Here is a 23,789-nt window from a genome sequence, read left to right as displayed (position 1 = left end):
CCTGGTCCTAGACTCCCCAGCCAAAGGAAACATTCTTCCAGCATCCATCCTATCAAGCCCTGTAATAATTTTGTATGTTTCAATGAGATCCCCTCTCATTCTTCTGAATTCAAGAGAATACAGGCCTAGTTTACTCAATCGCTTCTCATACGACAGCCCCGCCATCCCAGGAATCAATCTCGTGAATCTTCGTTGCACTCCCTCTATGGCAAGTATATCCTTCCTTAGGTAAGGAGACCAAAATTGTACACAGTACTCCAGGTGTGGTCTCACCAAGGCCCTATATAATTGGAGTAAGACTTCTTTACTCCTGTACTCAAATCATCTTGTAATGAAGGCCAGCATAATGCGAGGAGCATTCGTAATAAGGTGGATGAATTAGCTGCGCAAATAGAGGTAAACGAATATGATTTGATTGGGATTACGGAAACATGGCTCCAGGGTGGCCAAGGCTGGGAACTCAACACCCAGGGGTATTCAATATTCAGGAAAGATAGGCAAAAAGGAAAGGGAGGTGGGGTAGCATTGCTGGTTAAAGAAGGGATTAATACAATTGTAAGGAAGGATATTAGCTCTGATGATGTGGAATCTGTATGGGTAGAACTGAGAAATACCCAGGGGCAGAAAACGTTAGTGGGAGTGGTATATAGACCTCCAAACAGTAATGCAGAGGTTGGGGATGGCATTAAAAGGGAAATTAGAGAAATGTGCAATAAGGGCACAGCAGTCATCATGGGTGACTTTAATCTACATATAGATTGGGCTAACCAAATTAGTAACAATACTGTGGACGAGGAATTCCTGGAGTGTTTAAGGGATGGTTTCCTGGACCAATATGTTGAGGAACCAACCAGAGATCAGGCCATCTTAGACTGGGTATTATGTAACGAGAAAGGATTAATTAGCAATCTTGTTGTACGAGGCCCCTTGGGTCGGAGCGATCATAATATGATCGAATACTTCATTAAGATGGAGAATGAAGTAGTCAACTCAGAGACTAGGGTCCTAAATTTAAATAAAGGAAACTACGATGGTCTGAGGTGTGAGTTGGGTAGGATTGATTGGGGAATGTCACTCAAAGGGTTGACTGTGAATAGGCAATGGCAAACATTCAAAGACCGCATGAATGAACTACAGAATTTGTTCATCCCAGTTTGGCATAAAAATAAAACAAAAAAGGTGACTCAACCGTGGCTAACAAGGGAAATTAGGGATAGCATAAGATCCAAGGAGAGGACATATAAATTGGCCAAAAAAAGCAGTAAACCTGAGGATTGGGAGCAGTTCAGAATTCAACAAAGGAGGACAAAGGGATTAATTAAGAAAGGGAAAATAGAATATGAGAGTAAGCTTTCAGGGAACATAAAAACTGACTGTGAAAGCTTTTATAGATATGTGAAGAGAAAAAGATTGGTGAAGTCAAGCATATGTCCCTTGCAGTCAGAATCAGGGGAATTTATAATGGGGAACAAAGAAATGGCAGACCAATTAAATACATATTTTGGTTCTGTCTTCACAAAGGAGGACACAAATAACCTCCCAGAGATGTCGGGGAACATAGGGTCTGATGAAAGGGAGGAACTGAAAGAAATCAGTATTTGTAGGGAAATGGTGTTAGGGAAATTGATGGGATTGAAGGCCGATAAATCCCCAGGGCCTGATAATCTACATCCTAGGGTACTTAAGGAAGTGGCCCTAGAAATAGTTGATGCTTTGCTGATCATCTTCCAGCATTCGATGGAATCTGGAACAGTACCCATGGATTGGAGGGTAGCTAATGTTACCCCACTATTCAAAAAAGGTGGTAGAGAGAAAATGGGGAATTACAGACCGGTAAGCCTGACATCGGTAGTGGGGAAAATGCTAGAGTCCATTATAAAAGATGTAATAGCAGAGCACTTGGAAAACAGTGACAGGATCGGACAAAGTCAACATGGATTTACAAAAGATAAATCGTGCTTGACTAATCTACTGGAATTTTTTGAGGATGTAACTGGTAAAATAGATAAGGGAGAACCAGTGGATGTGGTGTATTTGGACTTTCAGAAGGCTTTCCATAAGGTCCCGCATAAGAGATTAGCGTGTAAAGTTAAGGCACATGGGATTGGGGGCAAGGTATTGACTTGGATAGAGAACTGGTTGGCAGACAGAAAGCAAAGAGTTGGAATAAATGGGTCTTTTTCCAAGTGGCAGGCAGTGACTAGTGGGGTACCGCAGGGATCGGTCCTTGGGCCCCAGCTATTCACAATATATATTAATGATCTAGACAAGGGAACTAGATGTAATATCTCCAAATTTGCAGACGACACAAAGCTGGGCGGGCGTGTGTGCTGTGAGGAGGATGCCGAGAAACTCCAGGATGATTTGGACAGGTTGGGTGATTGGGCAAAAACATGGCAGATGCAATATATCGTGGATAAATGCGAGGTTATCCACTTTGGTGGCAAAAACAGAAAGGCAGATTATTATCTGAATGGCAATAGATTGAGAGAAGGGGAAGTGCAATGAGACCTGGGTGTCCTTGTGCACCAGTCGCTGAAGGTAAGCATGCAGGTGCAGCAGGTGGTTAAGAAGGCAAATGGCATGCTGGCCTTCGTAGCGAGAGGGTTTGAGTACAGGAACAAGGATGTCTTGCTGCAGTTATACAGGGCCTTGGTGAGACCACATCTTGAGTATTATGTGCAGTTTTGGTCGCCTTATCTGAGGAAGGGTGTTCTTGCCATAGAAGGAGTTCAGCGAAGATTCACCAGGCTGATACCTGGGATGGCAGGAATGACGTATGAGGAGAGATTGGGTCAATTGGGCTTGTACTCGCTGGAGTTTAGAAGAATGAGAGGGGATCTCATTGAAACTTATAAAATTCTGACAGGACTGGACAGACTAAATGCTGGAAGGATGTTCCCGATGGTCGGGGAGTCCAGAACCAGGGGTCACAGTCTAAGGATAAGGGGTAGGCCATTTAGGACAGAAATGAGGAGGAATTTCTTCACCCAGAGAGTGGTGAACCTGTGGAATTCTCTACCACAGAAGGCAGTAGAGGCCAATACATTAAAAATATTCAAGAAGGAGTTGGATATATTTCTTAAGGCTAAAGGGATCAAGGGGTATGGGGAGAAAGCAGGGACTGGGTACTGAATTTGGATGATCAGCAATGATCGCATTGAATGGCAGAGCAGGCTCGAGGGGCCGAATGGCCTACTTCTGCTCCTATCTTCTATGTTTCTGTTTCTATTTGCCTTCCTAATAGCTTGCTGCACCTACACATTCACTTTCAGTGACTCATGTACAAGGACACCCAGGTCCCTTTGAGCTTCTGCATTCTCCAATCTTTCACCATTTTGGAAATATTCTGCCTTTCTGTTTTTTCTCCTATACAGATAACTGTAGCTGTAGTAAAGACAGCTGCTTGACGGTAGCTGTAGTAAAGACAGCTGCTTGACGGCAGTCGGATAAATAGGAAGCCATCTTGGCCATGCGGCAGTACTACACGAGCTGGCACTGACTCAAGACCTAATAAAGAGTACTCAACGATATCTACTCATAAGCCTCTTAATACTATAATATAAGATAACATTACATGGTACCAGGATTTATAGAATGCACGATACCGGCATACCACAACAATGGAAGGGATAAAACCACCGACTAGCCTGCAACTTGAAGGAAATCTGGCCGAAAATTGGCGCGAATTCAAACAACGCTTTCTTCTCTACCTCACAGTGATCGACGCCATGACTAGCTCTGGAACACGTAAGGTAGCTTTGTTGCTAACAGTGGCTGGCTCGCAGGCAATCAAGCTGTATAATACATTTACATTCGCAGCTGACGGTGACAAAAATGATCTGGACAAGGTGATAGATTTGTTCGATAAATACTGCACACCTAAAAAGAATGAAATGTTCAAGAGATTTGTTTTTCGCTCCCGCGGGCAAAAGCAAGGAGAATCCTTTGATGTTTTTCTGACGGACTTAAAAACAAAAGCACAAACATGTAACTTTGGAGACTTGAAGGAATCGATGATACGCGATCAGGTCGTTTTCGGAATACTTGACGAGAAGGTGAGGGAGAGAATGCTTAGGGACAATGACTTAACTTTGGATGCTGCAGTAAAAATATGTCATGCTAGTGAACTCTCAGCCATGCACACGCAAAAATTAGATGGGAGAACTACAGCAACGGGCGTGAGAGCGCTTGGACTGGACAACCTACCAGTGGATGTAGTACACAGAAGGGACACAAGAGGGCGCACAGAGTTCAGGACTATGACGCCATACGATTGCAGACGGTGCGGCAATAGACACGTGGCAAGACAGTGTCCGGCTTATGGGAAGAACTGCGCAAAATGTAAAGGCAGGAATCACTTTGCTAAAATGTGCTTTTGGGAAGAGAAAACCGAAGGTAAAAAGACAGTGCATGCTATTGAGACTGAAGACACGGAATCGGAGACTTTGTATGTTGGAATGGTGCAAAATGACTTAAAACAGGGTAAAGATATGGAAAAGGAAGTACATTCCGTAGGACTAAAGACTGAAGTTTGGATAGCCCCCTTGCTGGTAAATGGCACCATTGTTCCCTTCAAGCTAGATACGGGTGCTAAGGCAAACCTCATAAGCTGGAGTGATGCACGGAATCTCAAAGTGAGACCAAAAATACTGAACAAGACAGTGGCTTTGAAGGCGTACAATTGTCAAAGTATTGAAACAAAAGGAACGTGTAGGCTGAATGTTAAGGTAAAAAATCGCATTCACCCATTGACGTTTGTTATAGTGCCTGAAGGACATGAGTCACTGTTGGGGGATAAGGCATGTGTGGATTTGGGCTTGGTAAAACGAGTCTATACTATTAATGAACTGAACTGTGTGCAGAGTGCCCCCCAAGACAGTACAAATATAAAGCATGATGCTATAACACACAAGTACGCGGATGTATTTCAGGGTTTCGGAGCACTGCCCTTTACATACTCCATCAAACTGAGAGATGATGCACAACCTGTGATTCACGCACCCAGGAGAGTTCCGGTGGCCCTCCGTGAGAAACTGCAGAAACAGCTAGTCCGCATGGAGGGACTAGGGCCTAGAAATTCACTTTGGGCCCGCCAGCTGGCGTGCGCCCAAAAGTTAGCGCTGAGCGCAGAGCCAGTTGCGCCCGTCAAATATTCAGTTTTTGCGCCCCAAGTCGGAACCGGGCGCTATTCCAGGGTGTGCCCGCCCCCACTTGGGGCGCTGAAACTGAATTTCAGCGCTCTAGGCGCCGCTGCGCCACCCGCTGCGGAGCGGCAGGCTGCGGTACTGCAGGCCTCCTCCTTCTCTTAAGGGGGAGGTGCCTGCAACGGGGAGATCGCCGCTGGATAGTGCCGGCAAATGAGCCTGGCACCACGGAGAAGTGCCGGGTTCGCGGAAAGCAGCCGGCAATGCCGCGGGGGGGGGTGGAGGAGGCCGGGGAAGGAGGTGCGGGCAGGCGGCCGCCGAAAAAGCAGCCGGCCGCACCTCCACCTTAAAGCGCCCCACTAAGGCTACGGGACGGCCCCGTTTTCTGATCGCTGTTTGCGACCGCTGGCGGTCGGGCCGGTAGCAGGGCGGTAGCGGGGCACTGCGCACACCGATGATGTCATCGGTGGCGGCGCAGCGCTACTGGCTAACGCCGCCATTACCGCAGCGCTGAATATCGGCGAAAGCTCAGCAAGTGGTGCAAAAGCCCTCTTTGGGCGAAAACTGGGCGCAAAGCCTACTGAATTTCTAGCCCTAGGTGTCATAAAGAAGACTGAGGAACCGACTGACTGGGTAAATTCCATGGTTTGCGTCAATTCAAAAAAGACTGATAAATTGCGTGTCTGCATGGATCCCAAGGACCTTAACACTAATATAAAAAGAGAGCACTATCAAATCCCAAAGAGAGAGGAAATAGTCAGTGAAATGACAGGAGCAAAATTCTTCTCCAAGATGGATGCCTCGCATGGATTCTGGCAGCTGAAGCTTGATGAAGAGAGTACTAAGCTGTGCACCTTTAACACCCCGTTTGCTCGATACTCTTACCAGCGCCTGCCCTTCGGCATTAGCTCCGCCCCAGAAATCTTCCACAGAGCAATGGAGCAAATCACTGAGGGCCTGGATGGTGTGCGGGTGTACGTGGATGATCTGGTAGTGTGGGGCTCCACTCAGGGAGAGCACGACACCAGGCTGGAAAAAACACTTCAGAGGATACGGCAGTATGGACTCAAACTAAATAAAGACAAATGTCAGTTCAGCGTCAATGAAATCACATTCCTCGGGGACAAGATTTGTGCAGAAGGGATTCAGCCAGACAAGTCAAAGGTAAAGGCCATACATGACATGGAAATACCGAAGGACAAGAAAGGGGTTCAGCAGGCCCTTGGCATGGTTAATTACCTAGGGAAATTCATTCCAAATCTGGCAGTGAAAACCGCTCACTTGAGAAAACTGCTGCACCAAGAGACAGAGTTCCAATGGGGACATGAACATGAGAATGAATGGAAGGGGCTGCTACACATTCTAGCAAGTGAACCCCTACTGAAGTTCTTCTGCCCTGAAAAGAGGACAAAAGTGTCCACAGATGCCTATAACAGTTCCGTTTCCTCACCTTGTATTGTAATGTGTGTAGGGCTCCGCCCATACCTGGCCCCTATGTAAGCAGGCCCAGCATGCCTCACATCCAGTACAGCAGACCTCTGGATGGAAGACACCTCTCCACTGTGTGTTACTTTCTAAGTTAATAAAAGCCTTGTTTTGTTCCGCTAACATTGAGTCTCGGATTTATTGAGGCACATCAGGGGGCTCAATCGGTCGGGGTCTGGTCCGATTTCCCCATTCTCCACCACGCTGCCTAGTATGCAGAGGCACGTGGTGTTGTAAACGCACTTGTCCTCGTTGTAAGTGAGGTTGAGTTTTTGTGCGGTTTTCAGGAACCTCTCGAGGTTCGAGTCGTGATCCTGCTGGTTGTGACCGCATATGGTGACGTTGTCGAGGTAGGGGAAGGTTGCCTGCAAGTGGTGGTCATCGACCATGCGGTCCATCTCCCTCTGGAAGACCGAGACCCCATTCGTCACCCCAAAGGAGACTCTGAGGAATTGGTAGAGGCGTCCGTTCGCCTCGAAGGCGGTGTACGGGCGGTCCTCTGGTCTGATAGGGAGCTGGTGGTACGCTGACTTGAGGTCGATGGTGGAGAACACCCGGTATTGGGCGATTTGGTTCACCATTTCTGATATGCGGGGTAGCGGGTAGGCGTCTAGTTGGGTGTACCTGTTGATCGTTTGGCTATAGTCGATCACCATCCGTTTCTTCTCGCTACCCCTTACCACCACCACTTGGGCACGCCACGGGCTGTTGCTGCGTTCAATAATGCGCTCCTTCAGGAGCCTGTCTACCTCGGTCGCGATAAACCGCCTGTCCTCCCAGCTGTACCTCCTGCTTTTGGTCGCTATTGGCCGGCAGTTAGGGGTAAGGTTCGCGAATAGCGAAGGCGGCTTTACCTTCAAGGTAGCCAGACCGCACACTGTGAGGGGCGGCTGGGACCCACCGTAATTGAGCGTGATGCTTTGGTGGTGGCACTGGAAATCCAGGCCCAAGATCACGCTCGCACATAGATTCTTCATGATTAGTACTTTAAAATTATCGTATACAGTTCCGTTAACGGACAATTGTACCGTGCAGTAACCCATAATGGTCGATGTCTGGGTTTTATCAGCCATAGAGATGGTACCCCGAGTAGGGACCACCGTTAGGGAGAGTTGTTGTGCTAGTTCAGGGTGGATAAAACTCTCCGTGCTTCCACTGTCAATTAAACATTTAACCCCGCACCCGTTTACCTCGATGTCCACCATTGATTTGGATAGCGGGTGCGGCCTGGTCTGGTCCACTGTGACCGATGCCACTGTAGGGCCCTGATCGAGACAAGATGGCGTCCACGCTGTCTGCTCACAAGATGGCGGACCCCACGAGGTCGGGCAAGATGGCGTCCAAGATGGCCGCTCCCACGGCGCACACGCGGCGGTGGCGGGTTTTCCGGCGGGGTTCCCTCTGCACACCTTCCCGAAGTGCCCCTTCTTACCGCACTTAAAGCAGGTGGTGCCTTTCGCCGGGCACAGGTTTCTGGTGTGCTTCGGCTGCCCGCAGAAGTAGCAGTTGGGTCCCCGACGCGTCGCGGCTGTCGTAGGGCTTCTGGGGGGAGAGCGGGGCCCCGACGGTGTCGGGCTGCCGGGCGGGGAAGATGCCTTCCAAGATGGCGGCGCCCTTGGTGCACACGTGGCGGCGTGGGCGGCGCGGGCTGAAGAGTAGGCGTCCGAGTTTCTCTGGGCCACATCCAGGGATCGCGCTGTGTCCACAGCCTGTTTCAGGTCCAATCCCATTTTTTCCAGCAGTCTCTGCCGGATGTAAGTGGAGCTGAGGCCTGTGATAAAGGCATCGCGAACAAGCTCGTCAGTGTACACTGCGGCTTTTACATCTTGGCACTTGCAGTCTTTGCCAAGCGTTTTCAGGGTGACTAGGAACTCATCCAGCGATTCCCCAGGTCGCTGTGCGCGAGTAGCGAGCAGATGCCTAGCATACACCTCATTCGTAGGCTGCTGGTAATGCGCCTTTAAGAAGTCGCAGGCGGCCGGGTACGTGTCGGCGTCTTGGATGAGGGGGTAAACCCGGTGGCTTACCCAATTCCGCAGGATTCCGAGTTTCATACTTTCAGCGTCCGTAGCGCCTGTGACGGCTGTGGAATTGTCCAGGAAGAATTCCATACACATAAACCAGTGTCCGAAGCATGCCGATGCGTCCGAAGCATGCTGGTCCAAATCCAAACATTCGGGTTTCAAGAGTTGATCCATTGTGTTGAAAAGTAAGTTAATAAAATTGATGTGCCTCAATAAATCCGAGACTCACTGTTAGCGGAACAAAACAAGGCTTTTATTAACTTAGAAAGTAACACACAGTGGAGAGGTGTCTTCCATCCAGAGGTCTGCTGTACTGGATGTGAGGCACGCTGGGCCTGCTTACATAGGGGCCAGGTATGGGCGGAGCCCTACACACAATACAATACAAGGTGAGGAAACGGAACTGAGGTAAGGGAAATGAAACTGAAACTAAACCACAGTCACAGGCACAATCACACACAGAGAATGCAGATGAGTGATGAATGGCATATTTCATCACACCCCCTACAGGAGCTGCCCCTGCCCAACACTCCCAAAGCCCTGAAAAGGTGCCTGGGGTTATTTTCTTATTATTCCCAATGGGTCCCCAACTACTCCGACAAAGCCCACCCCCTCTTGAAAGCATCCTCTTTTCCGCTCTCTGCTGAGGCCCACGCCGCCTTCAAAAGCATTAAGCGGGATATTGAGCGGGCCACGCTACAGGCAGTGGACGAGAACACTCCCTTTCAAGTGGAAAGTGATGCGTCTGACTTTGCCTTGGCGGCCACCCTCAACCAAGCGGGGCGGCCCGTAGCTTTCTTCTCGAGGACCCTCCAAGGGCCCGAGATCAGACACTCCTCCGTGGAAAAGGAGGCCCAAGCCATCGTGGAGGCAGTGCGCCACTGGCGCCACTACCTAGCCGGCAAACGCTTCACCCTACTTACCGACCAGCGGTCGGTAGCGTTTATGTTCAATAATAAACAGAGGGGGAAGATTAAAAATGATAAGATTCTTAGGTGGCGGATCGAGCTCTCCACCTTCGATTATGACATCATTTACCGGCCAGGGGCCCTTAACGAATCCCCCGACGCCCTCTCACGAGGGATGTGTGCCAGCGCCACCGGGGATCGGCTACAGACCCTCCACAATGACCTCTGCCACCCAGGGGTCACGCGGCTGTTCCACTTCATAAAGTCCCGTAACTTACCCTACTCGATTGAGGAAGTTCGGTCTCTGACCAGGAACTGCCGCACTTGCGCTGAGTGCAAGCCTCGGTTCTACCGCCCAGATAGAGCCCACTTAATCAAAGCTACACGGCCCTTTGAGCGGCTCAGCTTAGGCTTCAAGGGCCCCCTCCCGTCCGTCGACCGCAATGTTTACTTCCTGAACATTGTGGACGAATACTCCCATTTCCCATTCGCCGTCCCCTGCCCAGACATGACCAGCGCCACGGTCATTAAATGCCTCAACAGCCTGTTCTGCCTGTTCGGTATGCCGAGCTACATCCATACGGATAGGGGGGCGTCCTTCATGAGTGAAGAGCTACGCCAGTACATGCTGTCCAGGGGGATCGCCACGAGCCATACCACCAGCTACAACCCCCGGGGTAACGGTCAAGTGGAGCGAGAGAACGGGACAGTATGGAAAGCAGTCACTCTAGCTCTAAGGACCAAGGGCCTCCCTATCTCCCGCTGGCAGGAAGTCCTCTCAGATGTGCTCCATTCGATACGGTCGCTATTGTGTACTGCCACTAATGCCACGCCTCATGAACGAATGTTTGTCTTTCCCCGGAAATCCACCTCAGGCATATCCATGCCGTCATGGCTCTCCACCCCAGGTCCGGTATTCGTGCGAAGGCATGTGAGGGGCCACAAGACGGACCCTCTCGTGGAGTCAGTGCATCTACTCCACGCCAACCCCCAATACGCGTATGTCCGGCACGCCGACGGAAGGGAGGACACTGTGTCCATAAAAGACGTCGCCCCAGCCGGTAATGACAACAACCACGACAACAGCAGCAACAACGATCACAGCAACTCTTACCCACCCACTACTCTTTCATCACCCCCGGAAGAACATCGACCAATGGTACCCCCACCAACTACCCCTTCAACAACCCTGGCGGCACCCCTGGCAGAGACCCAGGAGGCCACCGGGGACACCCAGCCGACACCCGCGGCACCACAACAGCCACGTCGGTCACAGAGGACTATCAAACCCCCGAACAGACTAAATCTATAGAAGGGGTGAATGTGATGAAATATGCCATTCATCACTCATCTGTATTCTCTGTGTGATTGTGCCTGTGACTGTGGTTCAGTTTCAGTTTCATTTCCCTTACCTCAGTTCCGTTTCCTCACCTTGTATTGTATTGTGTGTAGGGCTCCGCCCATACCTGGCCCCTATGTAAGCAGGCTCAGCGTGCCTCACATCCAGTACTGCAGACCTCTGGATGGAAGACACCTCGCCACTGTGTGTTACCTTCTAAGTTAATAAAAGCCTTGTTTTGTTCCGCTAACATTGAGTCTCGGATTTATTTAGGCACATCACCCGCCTCACAGGAACAACTATCAAAGATAGCCACAGAGACATCAAAGGACCCTGTTCTGAGGAAAGTGATGAGAAATCTTCAAGAGGGTTGGAAGAAAGGGTCATGTAAACAATATCATCATATTCAGTCTGAGCTTTCTGTGGTCAATGGGCTACTGCTTAAGTGTGACAGGATTGTAGTGCCCATCTATATGCGACGAGAAATGCTTAACAGGATACATGAAGGGCACCTGGGTGTGGAAAAGTCAAAAAGGAGAGCACGTGAGGCACTCTATTGGCCAAACATGAACTCTGATGTTGACCAGATGATCAGTGAGTGTGCTACATGTCAGGAGTATCACTACAAGCAAACAAAAGAGCCCCTCATTACCACAGATCTCCCATCACAACCTTGGGAAAAGGTAGGAACTGATATTTTTCACTACGAAGGGAAAGACTATTTGTTAGTTATTGGTTATTACTCTAATTATCCTGAGATTGCTCTCCTACCCAGCACCACGTCAAGAGCTGTGATAACTCACCTGAAGTCAATCTTTTCCAGGCAGGGCATCCCTCTAACTTTGGTCTCTGATAATGGCTTTCCCTATGCCAGTCATGAGTTTCAGTCGTTTGCTACAGAATATGAGTTTAAGCATGTAACCTCCAGCCCACTCTATCCTCAAGCCAATGGAAAAGCGGAGAAGGGGGTGCAGATTGTGAAAAGACTATTAAAGAAAGCAGCACACAGCAACACTGACCCATATCTGGCCATGATGTCGTACAGGGCGGCCCCACTGGAAAGTGGCAAGTCTCCAGCTGAGCTCTTACTTTGTCGCAAAATCCGTACTCGACTTCCCAGGCATGTCACACCTGATCACAGAGATGAGGTATGGGCAGACAAGGCCCGGAAACTTCAGCGGAAACAAAAAACGCTCCATGACTGCACAGCCACTGCACTAGTGCCTCTACAGGATGTAGTTCGCATTGAAGGGCCTGGGTCATGGAATCAAAGAGCCACCGTTCTACAACAGGTTGCCCCCAGGTCACACAGTGTCATGACAGAAAATGGCAATGTGTATCGCAGAAACAGGAGGCACCTACTGAAAACCACCGAGACCTATCAGCCGCAGGAGGACAGAGAGGATGAGCTGATGATGGAAATCCGACAGAGTGACGAGGAGACGAGGGCAATGCCACAAAGTGATGAAGTACACAAGGGTGACAATGAGACAAGGGATCCGTGTGGTACAGACATGAACTTAATGGACACAACTGGGTTGGCCCAGCAAATACCCGCTCAGCTACGCCCTGTAGACAAGGGAAAGACTGTAAACAGCTAATGGACTTCTGGGTGTGGGTAGTGTTTATATGTACCGGCAGTTATTGCAAGGTATAGTTACACTGACAGTTTTTACATGTTGTTAATAGTAATTAATAGTAGTTACACTGACTGTTTTTATATGTTGTTAATATGTGTTCTATGTGTTATGTTATGTTATGGTGTTTACTGTTTATGTCATCGTTGAGAGGGAAAGATGTACAGATAACTGTAGCTGTAGTAAAGACAGCTGCTTGACGGTAGCTGTAGTAAAGACAGCTGCTTGACGGCAGTCGGATAAATAGGAAGCCATCTTGGCCATGCGGCAGTACTACATGAGCTGGCACTGACTCAAGACCTAATAAAGAGTACTCAATGATATCTACTCGTAAGCCTCTTAATTCTACGATATAGGATAACATTACATCTACCAAAGTGGATAACTTCACATTTATCCATTATATTCCATCTGCCATGTTCTCGTCCACTCACTGAGCCTGTTGAGATCCCCTTGAAGCCTCTTCACATCCTCTTCGCAACTGACACTGCCACCTAGCTTTGTATCCTCAGCAAATTTGGAAATGTTACATTTAGTCCCCTCATCCAAATCATTGATATAGATTGTGAATAGCTGGGGCCCAAGCACCGATCCTTGCGGTATCCGACTAGTCACAGCCTACCATCCTGAAAAAGACCCGTTTATCCCTACTCTTTGTTTTCTGTCTGTTAACCAATTCTCAGTCCATGCTAGTATATTACCCCCAATTCCATGTGTCCTAATTTTGTTCACCAACCTCTTGTGTGGGACCTTATCGAAGGCCTTCTGAAAATCCAGATACACATCTACCAGTTCCCTTTGTCTACTCCACTAGTTACATCCTCAAAGAACTCCAATATGTTTGTCAAACAGGATTTCCCTTTCATAAATCCATGTTGACTCTGCCCAATCTTACTATTAGTTTCTAAGTGCCCAGTTATTGCATCCATTATAATAGATTCCAGCATTTTCCTAACTACTGATGTGAAGCTAACAGGTCTGTAGTTCCCCATTTTCTCTCTCCCTCCTTTCTTAAATAGCAGGGTTACATTTGCTATCCTCCAGTCTGCAGGAACCGTTCCAGAATCTATAGAATTTTAGAAGATGACAACCAATGCGTCCACTATTCCAATGGCCACCTCTTTCAAAACCCTAGGATGTAGGTCATCCAGTCCTTAGGATTTATCGATTTTTAGTCCCATTAATTTTGCTAGTACTGTTTTTTCACTAATAATAATTTCTTTAAGTCCCACCCTTGGTTTTCTCATATTTCTGGGAGGTTTTTTGTGTTTTCCTCCATGAAGACAAAAACAAAGTATTTATTTAATTTCTCTGCCATTTCCTCATACCCCATTATAAATTCTCCCTTCTCTGACTGTAAAGGACCTACATTCTTTTCCTTTTCACATATCTATAGCTTTTACAATCCGTTTTTATATTTTTCGCTAGTTTGTGCTCATATTCCATTTTCCCTTTCTTGGTCTCCCTTTGCTGATTTCTAAAAAGATCCCAATCGCAGGCTGGCTGCTTTTTCCGGCAACTTTATAAGCTTCCTTCTTTGACTTAATACTAGCTTTAATTTATTTTGTTAGGCTGCAGGTCTGGTTGCAGGAGGTGGCAGAGTTCTGTGACTGCCTTCTTGGTGAAGCGGAGCCTCCTAATACAATGCTCTTGGCTTAAGTGCAGGTAGGAAAAGTGCTCTCGAATGACCCTAGGTGGGTAAGGCCTTCAGCTGAGAGCCCTCCGGCCCCTCCTCCTCCTCCCTCTGGTCTTCTTCATTGCCTCCACTCCATCTCCCTGTCATACACCAGCGTGAAGGGGACTGCAAGTAGAGCCCCCATGACTGGGTCTGAGCAGAACCCTTTAAATCAGAAGCAAGGCGTTCTCAACTTGCAGCAACACTCCCTGTCACCTCACCAACTTCAAATAACTGTAGCAAGCTCCAAACATTTGCCCAAACTTACACAGAGCCAATAGAAATGAAAAAGCAAGTCAGCTACAAGTTGTTGGTGAACCTTTTAAATAGCACTGGTGGGGGATCCTTCCTTCTGTTGAATGTTCAGCTGGTTGTGATTTGGAGAGCGCGTTGAATGGAGCGGTGATGTCCAAAATGGCAGGTCATGCACCAAATCATAGTTGCACGCTGATTGACATCACACTATGCCTCATTTCTATATCGTAACGAGCGCAGGCAACGGCAACGCTGCTGACCTGAGCAAAATGGCGGCCGCCGCGGGACCCGCCGGAAGTGGGTGGAAGCGAAGAGGCCTGCCATTTTCTCACCCAAACTGACCTTATCGGCCAGCGCAAATGGTTCCAATTTAATGGCCAAAGACATTAGAGACAGATAAGAGAGTGATCAAATTCTCTGACACATGTGCGATGTCATAGGAGATCGCGTAGTAATATATTAAAAATCTTAAATCTTCATGCAATTCTTGTCTAAAACCTTGCTTCCTGTTGTCACTCTTTTGTGTCAACTTTTGAGAGGAAAAGAGGAAGAAAAAAAGAGGGACACACAAAGGGTAAGACAGTGAGAGTGTTCTGAATTAATTTAAAAACAAAGCAATTGGTTATATAAACAGATTCATTTATGTAGCTGCAGGACTTCCATATTTATCTAACTGCATTAGGGAAGGAAAAAGATAATTGGGAAGATTGAGGCAATTATTTTGGCACCTGTCATAAACTCTATACTGTTGCCACTGATTCCATTACTCACCCCAGCCGCTTTGTCAGGTTAAACCAGACCCCGAACTGAGCTTCTGACCACCTATCCTCTCCATCACAAAGACCACCTACTCGCACCTCCCTATCTCTGTCACCTCCTCTAGCCCTACAACCGATCTGCTCGATCACTCCATTCCTCTGACTCTGGCCTCTTGTACATCCCCCTTCAACGCACCATTGGAGGCTGTACCTTTAGCCACCTAGGCCCCACAGTCTGGAATTCACTTCCTAAATCCCTGAGTCTGTCCACCTCCCTCTCTTCTTTTAAAGCCCTACTTAAAACCCACCTCTTTTACCGAGCAGTTGATCACTCCTTCTCGCTCCTTCTTTGGTTTGGCATCCACTTTTGTCTGATTACACCTCTGTGAAGTGCCTTGGGACATTTTTGACGTTACGATGCCTTGCTAGACACAAAAGGCATCAATGGTTATGGGGAGAGAGCGGGAATATGGTATTGAGATAGAGGATCAGCCATGTTCATATTGAATGGCGGAGCAGGCTCGAAGGGCTGAATGGCCTACTCCTGCTCCTATTTTTCTATGTTTCTATTATGTAATTGCTAGTTGTTGCTGTTGATGTAGTTAATTATTTTCCAACAACTAATCAAAAAAAACACCTTTACTGTGTCTGGGCAAAACTTTTCCAATTTTTTCCCCTCATTTTCACCACGCTTCAGCATTCCCTTACTTTGGAATAGCATCACCTCTAACTCACCATGAGTAGTACCATGTGAGATCTGCTGATAACAAGATACAAATAGTACATCCAACACATGTCTCTATCCATCATACATCAGGTGTCACACTATCATGTGTGCAAATTTCTGTGTCACTGGTTTTAAAAAGTATGAAAAGGACAGAAATTTGGTATGTGTAATGAAATACCATCAATAATTAAAAATTCCTCATTGACATAGAGATCAGAATGTTTGTGACATATGACTGGCCTTAGCAATTACACTTAAAGAAGAGAGAAGAAAATCCAGGCATTTCATTATGGGTCCTGATCTTCAGTCTGAAGAGCTATTAAATTATGAATGACCTCATCCAGTATCTACTTAACAACAATTAGACTTTGTTGGTTTAAAAGTACACAGATTCCCCTGAGCAGTAGAATACATTGTCCTTATAAAATGGGATGGGGAGATTTTTTTCTATCAGTTGTATCTGGGTGCTTGGCACCACCATGAGGAAGAAGCTGACTGTGATTTTCTTGCCACAGGCACACTCCAGGGCCTAGAAATTCACTGGCCTTAGCGCCACTTTTGAGGCGCTAGAGGGCCTAGCGCCGAAGTTATGGCCAGTTTAGAAATTGACAGGGGCCCTAAATCGGCGTTAGGCCGGTAGCGCTGCGCCGGCACCGATGACGTCATCGGTGTGCGCAGCGTCCCGGTTGCCATGGTAACCCGCCCGAACTCGGAAATTGAGTTGCGGCCGCCTCGCCCGTGGCAGCCGCAAGCAACGTTCTGGCAGAGGTGCCTTACAGAACTTTGCGCCGGTGCATTAAAGGCCCCGCGGCGGCCGGCCGCTTTCCCGCCGGCCGCCTGGCCGCAGCTCCCTCCCCGGACTTCCACCCCCCCCCCCCCCCCAGAACAGAAGCAAGCCCGGCACTTGTCCGAGGTGCCGGGCTCATTTTTAAAAAGATTATCGCGGGCCGCGGCCGGGTGCAGGCAGCTCCTCCTTAACGGAAGGAGGAGGCCTGCACTTCCCGAGCCTGCCGCACCGCAGCGGGCGCTGCAGCGCCGGAATAGCGCCGCAATGCGGCGCGTGGCGCCAGTTTTGAGGCGCTGAGACCCCTCAGTAGCACCGGCAGCCGTTTGGGCGCGGTGCTACTGAATTTTTGGCGCGCGCAGGGGGACTTAGCGCCGGCACTAACTTCCGGCGCTAAAGCCCTCGCTGCGCCAAAACCGAATTTCTAGGCCCAGGTATACGGCCATCCCTCGGCTGAGCCTTGCACCCAAAAATCAAGCACAAAATGTGAGCACAGCTGCAGGGCATCCTGGCTGCCTACATCGGGCTGATTCTGGGGTGTCTCAGAGGCTTTTTTCATTTGACACATCTCTGCAGATGAATAGATAAACAACATATTGTTATTTGGTGGTGACATTGGGATAGTGTCACAGCAAATAGGTAGAGGATAAGTTTACCTCTATAATTCCCCACCTAGAGTCTGAATTATGGCCAGGGCATCAGGGGAAGTGCCAAACAGAGGCAAGTCATTTTCCCATTGAAAGGAAGAGAAAATGAGAAAAAAACTCACGCCAAATTGTTCTTGCACACCTCTTAAACTGTCAGTTTGGGCGCAATATTGAGCAAAGCCTGGGAACAGATCACTGGGGAATGGTGCATAGCACGGGGAAAACAAAAGCAAAAAAGTTTTTCTCACCATGGCAAAGATTATTAAGTCTTTTTTATAACATACCTCTTTCCGTTTTACGTCTAATCTCCCATGGCTATCCAAAGAACCTCTTCTCGAAGATCCTCTTGCTTTGTTAAAACTGACGCGCAATGAATTCATGGATTTTGGAATCACTGCTAAATTTGCTACTGATGTATTACGAATTTCTTGCAGATTTTGACCAGTTTGAAATAAACTCATCTGCTGGAGCAGCTCAACTGGCTCTGTTTTGATTGAAATAACAGACAAATGTTCTGAGATGATCTCTGGATTTACTTTCAATGACTGAAGTCCCTTATGTGGGACAATCTTCACAGGTACTACTTCCTCAGTGTCATAAAACCCAGTAACCGAGGCAGTACTCAAAGCTTCATGAACCACATTTTCTGCTTCACTTGTGGTTGTATGTGATGACTCTTCGGTTGAAGAGGAGTCAGATATCTGTCTTATTTTAGGGATTGTATGAGCTGATCTCATTGTTTTGGGAACTGGTGGTTCAGTAGCAGTGCATGTGTCTAACTTATTTGTGCCAGCATAATCAAATGAAGACTTAAGTAGGAAGGAACTAGAAGACTCGCGGCTGCTTTTTAAACCTTGGATAATATTTGTTACAATTTTTTCTGAGAGAAAACTTAGCTGAGAATGACTTGTTCTGTGAGATGGCATGGTGAGAGATTTCTGTAAAAATGAATCTGCAACACGTGAACAAATGGTAACCACATCTTCCTTTGACAATGCTTCAGTGAACTCATCCAATGAAAGAGAACTTTCACTAGAAAACTCTTTACCATGTTGAGTTGCTGTTTGCTGTTGAATTGCCTTTTCATGTTGAATTACCTTGGAGCTAGATAGGTCTTTATAAGACTTACTTGATAATATATTATTTAGAACTGTTTGAACTAGATTATCAGCTTCACTACTTATGGTTGAATAAGATGTCTCTTCTGTTGAAGAAGAAGAAAACTTCTCTGCAAGTCTTCGTGCTGTGGTAGGAGTTTTACCATGAGAGCTAATTTTTACAGAAACTGGTGGTTTGGCAGGTGTTTGTTTCCTTAAATTATCTTTGTGAAAAGCAACTAGTGTGCAGCTATCTTTGTCAGATGATTCACTAGATGAAGACATAAGCAGAGAGGAAGAAGACGACTCAGGGCTATATTTTAATCCTTGCATAACATCTGAAACCATTTTTTCTGAAAGCAAATTTAACTGAGAAGAACGTGGACTTTCACTTGTTTTGTCAGATGTTTCCTGCAAAAGTGATTCTATCATATGTGAAAAAATGGAAACCAATGATTCTGTTAACAATTCCTCAGACAAATCATCTAGTGCAACAGAACTTTCATTAGAGTGTGGTTTATCATGTTCATGTGCCTCTGAGGTCAGTTGTTTTTCATAAGGAATACTAGCCCATATATTACATAGAGCTGTTTGAACTAGACTATCTGCTTCGCTGCTTCCAGTTGAATAAAGTGGGTCTTCAGTTGAAGAGACAGAAAGCTTTCTGTCTTCAAAATGTAGTGGGCAAGTGCAGGTTACATCATATGATGGTTCGATGGCTGTCAGTGCACATATGCTCTCTTTGTCAGAAAGCATTAATGGGCTGCTCTGCTTGTCAGGAAACTTACAGACATCAATATCCAAAGGCTCAAAGGGGCAGACACACGTTGGCTCAAAACTGCTTTCTAATCCTTGGAGCAAATTTAACTGAGAAGTGCTTTGACCAGATCCAACTACTGGTTTTTGTAAAATTGAATCTGTAACACTTGACAAACTTTTCTCTCCTTCCATGCACAATATTTTATGGAGTTCATCAACTGAAATAAAGCTTTCATCATAAAGTTTTGTATCACAAACTGGTGCTGTTGGGATCCACGATGTAACAGTCTCTTTTCGTGTTAATGGGCACACTCTATCATATCCAAGGTCATCAGCAGCTGTATACTCGTTTTCCTTATCTTGCATGTCTCCTAGCCATTCTGATTGTGGCTTGTCAATAAACAAAGCCTGTTTTTTGTATTCTGTAATTTTCTTTATGATCTCTCTTGTTACTAGTTCCAGGAAAAAATCCTGTAGTTCTAGTCTGGTGGTATCATTTTTAAACTTATCAGCTTCTTTCGTCCCACATAACTGATCTAGTTGACTCAGATATATACTATTCTTTACATATTCAGTGATAGATTTCACCACATGGGGTAGCAATACTACATCAATATTTTCAACTAGCTCAGGTTCTGTTTTAGTATCTTGTTTCCTATACTCACAAATAGTTTTTTCTTCACCACAGATCTGTTTTTCACCTGAATCAATCTGTGAGGGAAAGAAACATGTTTCAAATTCATCCATCATTCCAGAAACAAGTTTTTCAGCTCTGAGATCTGATAGCGATTCAGAAGATTCAGAAACCACAACATCTGAAACTTGGTATTTTTTTTTTTCATCTAAGATGAACTGTACTAATTTATTTGTCATATCTTCATTAAGTGAAACAGGTGCTTTAACAAATGGACATACTCCTTTTTCTTCATTTGATGGCTCAGACGTGATTACTGCATCAATTATATTTTCAACCAATGTTTCAGACATTTTTGTCAAGCCAGAAATACCTGGCTCGTGACAACACATCTCTGACATTTCCTCAGTCACACTATCTGCCATTGATGAAATGCTACTCAAATATACTTTTTCACAAACTGATTCTTGTGGTATGCTGAATGATATTCTCCTTTTACTTGTTTTTGAGCTACTAAATGACTGTTCACTACTGATTGTTGGTGCAGCAGTATCCTTTGAACTAGCATCGACAATTGACATTTCACTGACTGTTGTTTGTGATTGGCTCAGTTGCATTTCATTTGCAGACGCAGAACAGCTAATGATGTGTTGAATCTGTTCCAAAATAAATCTAATAAGGTCTACTGAAATTAAGTCAAAATATGATGCAACAAGCTCTGTTCCAACATCTGTGCATTTTTCCTGATTTTCCACAAGCTTTCTAAGAACTACCTGATTTTGCATTAGTGGTTTCATAGAAAGAATTTTCTTGACTTGCTCAGTGACATCATTTACAAAGTTAAGTGAAGTAAGCATATTGGCAAAAGGTATGTTTTGAACTGTCTTCTTCAAGGTTGGTTCAGCTAAAGTTTCATCTATGTTTGAATCCAGAACTTCAAATGAATCTGTACAAGCATACTTCCTTTCCACCTCTCCAACAACTGCATTCACAAGTTCTTGAGAAACATCATTCACCTCACTTTCAAATGGTATGAAGCTTAATGTGGAATCCACCATCTTAAGTAAAATATCAATAGTTTTTGAAATAATATCTTTCAAAACCTCTGGAGTAATTATGACCTTAAGATCCTTTGCGTGAGATGAAATTAGTTTTCTTTCTCCATCAATAATATTTGTGATTTCCTGGGAAAAATTTTCATCACTTAAAAGCTGCTGTAAGGCAAACTTTATGAGTTCCTCTTTCATAAGTTTTGCTGTCTCAGTTGTCTTCTGTTCTGTTAAATCTTTAGAACTAGAGATAAGCATCTCAGTTTTTGTTTGTAGTATTTCATGAAGCCGGTTTGTGACTTGATCTCCAAATGTGCCAATGTGCCTTTTTCCTTCACATGGTGTTCTGGTATGTTCTGCTACTTGCCCTGATTCAGATTTTAGTTCTTTATAGGATGCTAGTGATTTCTTTATTTCATAATAAATAGCATTAAAAAAATCTGGGGAAGTTAGGCCTAACTTACATGACTGAGACACTGAGCTTGACATATCATTGAACAGTTTAGTAAAACACTCAGTGAAATCTGAAGTAGTATCTAATGTCTCTGGTGATTTATTGGCACACAATTGCTCCTTTGTCATATCAGGATTGTGTTCAAGTGAATGTAGTGAAAGACCAATTACTTTTTTGGTATGGTCCAAAACAGTTTTTGTAGTATCTTCTGAAACAAGTTCAAGGCAAGAATCACTTAAATAAATATTGGGTTTATTATCAGTTTCCAAAGTCAATGAAGTTTCAGGATCTATTGTTTTTTGCGTCGAAACCATTTCTGAAATCTCGCATTTAAGTTGCACAGTAAGCAATTTTACAAGTTTTTCATCAAGGAGGTCAAATGATTCTTGAACAGGTTTGTCATCTTTTAAGTCAGGTACTTGCAGAACAACTTTATCATCAAGCACATTAAGAGTTTCTTGAAGAGGTTTATCATCAAGCTGGGTTGGTTTATGAACTGGTTTACTTTGAACGGCAATTTTCTCTGTTTTCTCATCTTTTATTACCTTTATTTCTTTTATTTTGTGGAAAACCGGTAGTTTTTCCACATTTTGATTAATGGAAGGTTTTTTGGAAATACTGTTCCATTTTTTTGTCATAGGTTTTTTGGATTTTGGAATTGCTTCTGGTAAGCGTTGTGGTCTGCTTCCTAATTTTTGAATTTCTGATGATAAAGATTTTGTAGGAGTAATTGCAATCTTATTCAAAGATAATCTGCGCTTTTTGGACAGTTTTTTAATAATAGGACCTTGTGCCAAAAAAGAGTTGCCTGGAGATTTCTGAAATGCATCATCTGAAGGTAACCTGGTTTCTTCTAAATGTCTTGCTATTCCTTTTACACCTACTGCACTGGTGGGTGTTGCCTTTTCCCTTACAAATGCAGTTTCTGATGCTAAATCAGGTGTGTCCTTTGCAGCCTTTTCATGCTTGGAATCAATTACATTTTCATTTGGCAGATGTGCTTTACCTGCTAAAATATCAGTGATTGACTTCATTATTATGCTAAAGAGTTTCTCATACTCTGAATCAGGCACTGTTGAGCCAAATGACATACCTTCATTTGGTTTTACAGGAGGCTTGGTATCACTGGGGTCAGCAAGTTGAGCTACTCTAACCTGAGAATCAGTTGTGGTGTGGTCTTGGAATAGAAGACACTTTTGTAACAAGTTCCTAACTAGCTCCTCAGCAACTCTAGTTATTAACAGCAAAGATATGTGTGAAGGCACTGGTGCATCTTGGGACCGAGATGCTGCAGATTGTGAAACTTTAACATCTTGTTTTCCTGATTTTATACCACCGAAGATGGCTGAAGCAATGTTAGATGTTGATGTCACAGATTTCTGATCTGTGTGGGACCTTCTGGTATCAAGTCCTAAATTTGATGATGAAATAGAAGCGTCTAAAATTATATTCAAAACTTTGTTAATAATATCATCTGAGGCAAGATTGATACCTGGGCTTGATACCAACTTGTCTAATTTTGCTATAGTTGAAGGTGACTTTATCCATATCAACTCGATGTGTAATTTATTTGATGAAATTGCATCTGTTATTGCTTTTGTTGCATTCATAGATTTCTCTTGTTTTTGAGCAGACTCCAGTTTCTCAAATGCTTCTGGGGCTGCCAGTATAGGAGGCAAAATCCTAGTTGTCATCAGATCAACTTGTGACAAATTGACAGACATAGGCCTTTTTTTCACAGTTGCCATCTTTTCAGTTGAATCACCAGTGATAAACTGTTTATGTTGGGAGTCAATTTTACTGTAAGAACCTTGAATCAAACCGGAGTTTTCAAAATCATTGTCACCTTTTCCTGTTGGAGGAAATAGATCAAATGTTTCAACCAATATGTCGGTAACTGTCCTTGAAAACTCTAAAACAATTCAGTGAATCAAATTTTAGTAGCATTAAGAATATTTCACAGGGAACTTTACTGTAGTGGATTAGCTCTAATATAAGTGCATAGTCCTCTTTAAATCTCAGGCAATAATAAAAAAGAAAAACACAGTCAATTAGTTGTTCGACAAATACCAATCCATGGAATCATGTATGCATCAATGGAACATGTATGTTTGGGAGTGCTATGGGCTAATTACATCCCTTCACAGCCGTGGTAGCCCTGTAAATGGGATTTATTTGAATATTTTGTTGAAAATAAAGCATGATCAATAGGGATTTGTATAGTTTTATCTATGATTAAGGTCAGAATGACCGAGCACTTTTGAGAAATTTGAGCTGATTAGAGAGAGCCAACATAGATTTGTAACGGGTAGGTCATGTCTAATGAACCTAATTGACTTTTTTGAGGACGTAACTATAGTAGACAGGGGAATGTCTATGGATGTAGTTTGTATGGACCTCCAGAAGACAT

General features: G+C 45.2%; 1 protein-coding gene across 2 annotated transcripts in view; it reads right to left on the bottom strand.

The window, feature by feature from the left end:
- Positions 1-23,789, bottom strand: part of LOC147125075 (uncharacterized) — a 200,179-nt gene that overhangs the window by 23,866 nt on the left and 152,524 nt on the right. For both annotated transcript variants that reach the window (XM_085997025.1, XM_085997032.1), the window contains one exon: positions 17,671-23,231. In XM_085997025.1, coding sequence (XP_085853151.1) covers positions 17,671-23,231 — 5,561 coding nt within the window. The remainder of the gene's footprint in view (positions 1-17,670; positions 23,232-23,789) is intronic.

The sequence above is a fragment of the Somniosus microcephalus genome, chromosome 1 (genome assembly GCF_052327205.1).
Source record: "Somniosus microcephalus isolate GS21.2 chromosome 1, FLI_Smic_1.0, whole genome shotgun sequence".
NCBI lineage: Eukaryota > Metazoa > Chordata > Chondrichthyes > Squaliformes > Somniosidae > Somniosus > Somniosus microcephalus.
This window is presented reverse-complemented; position numbering and strand designations above follow the sequence as displayed.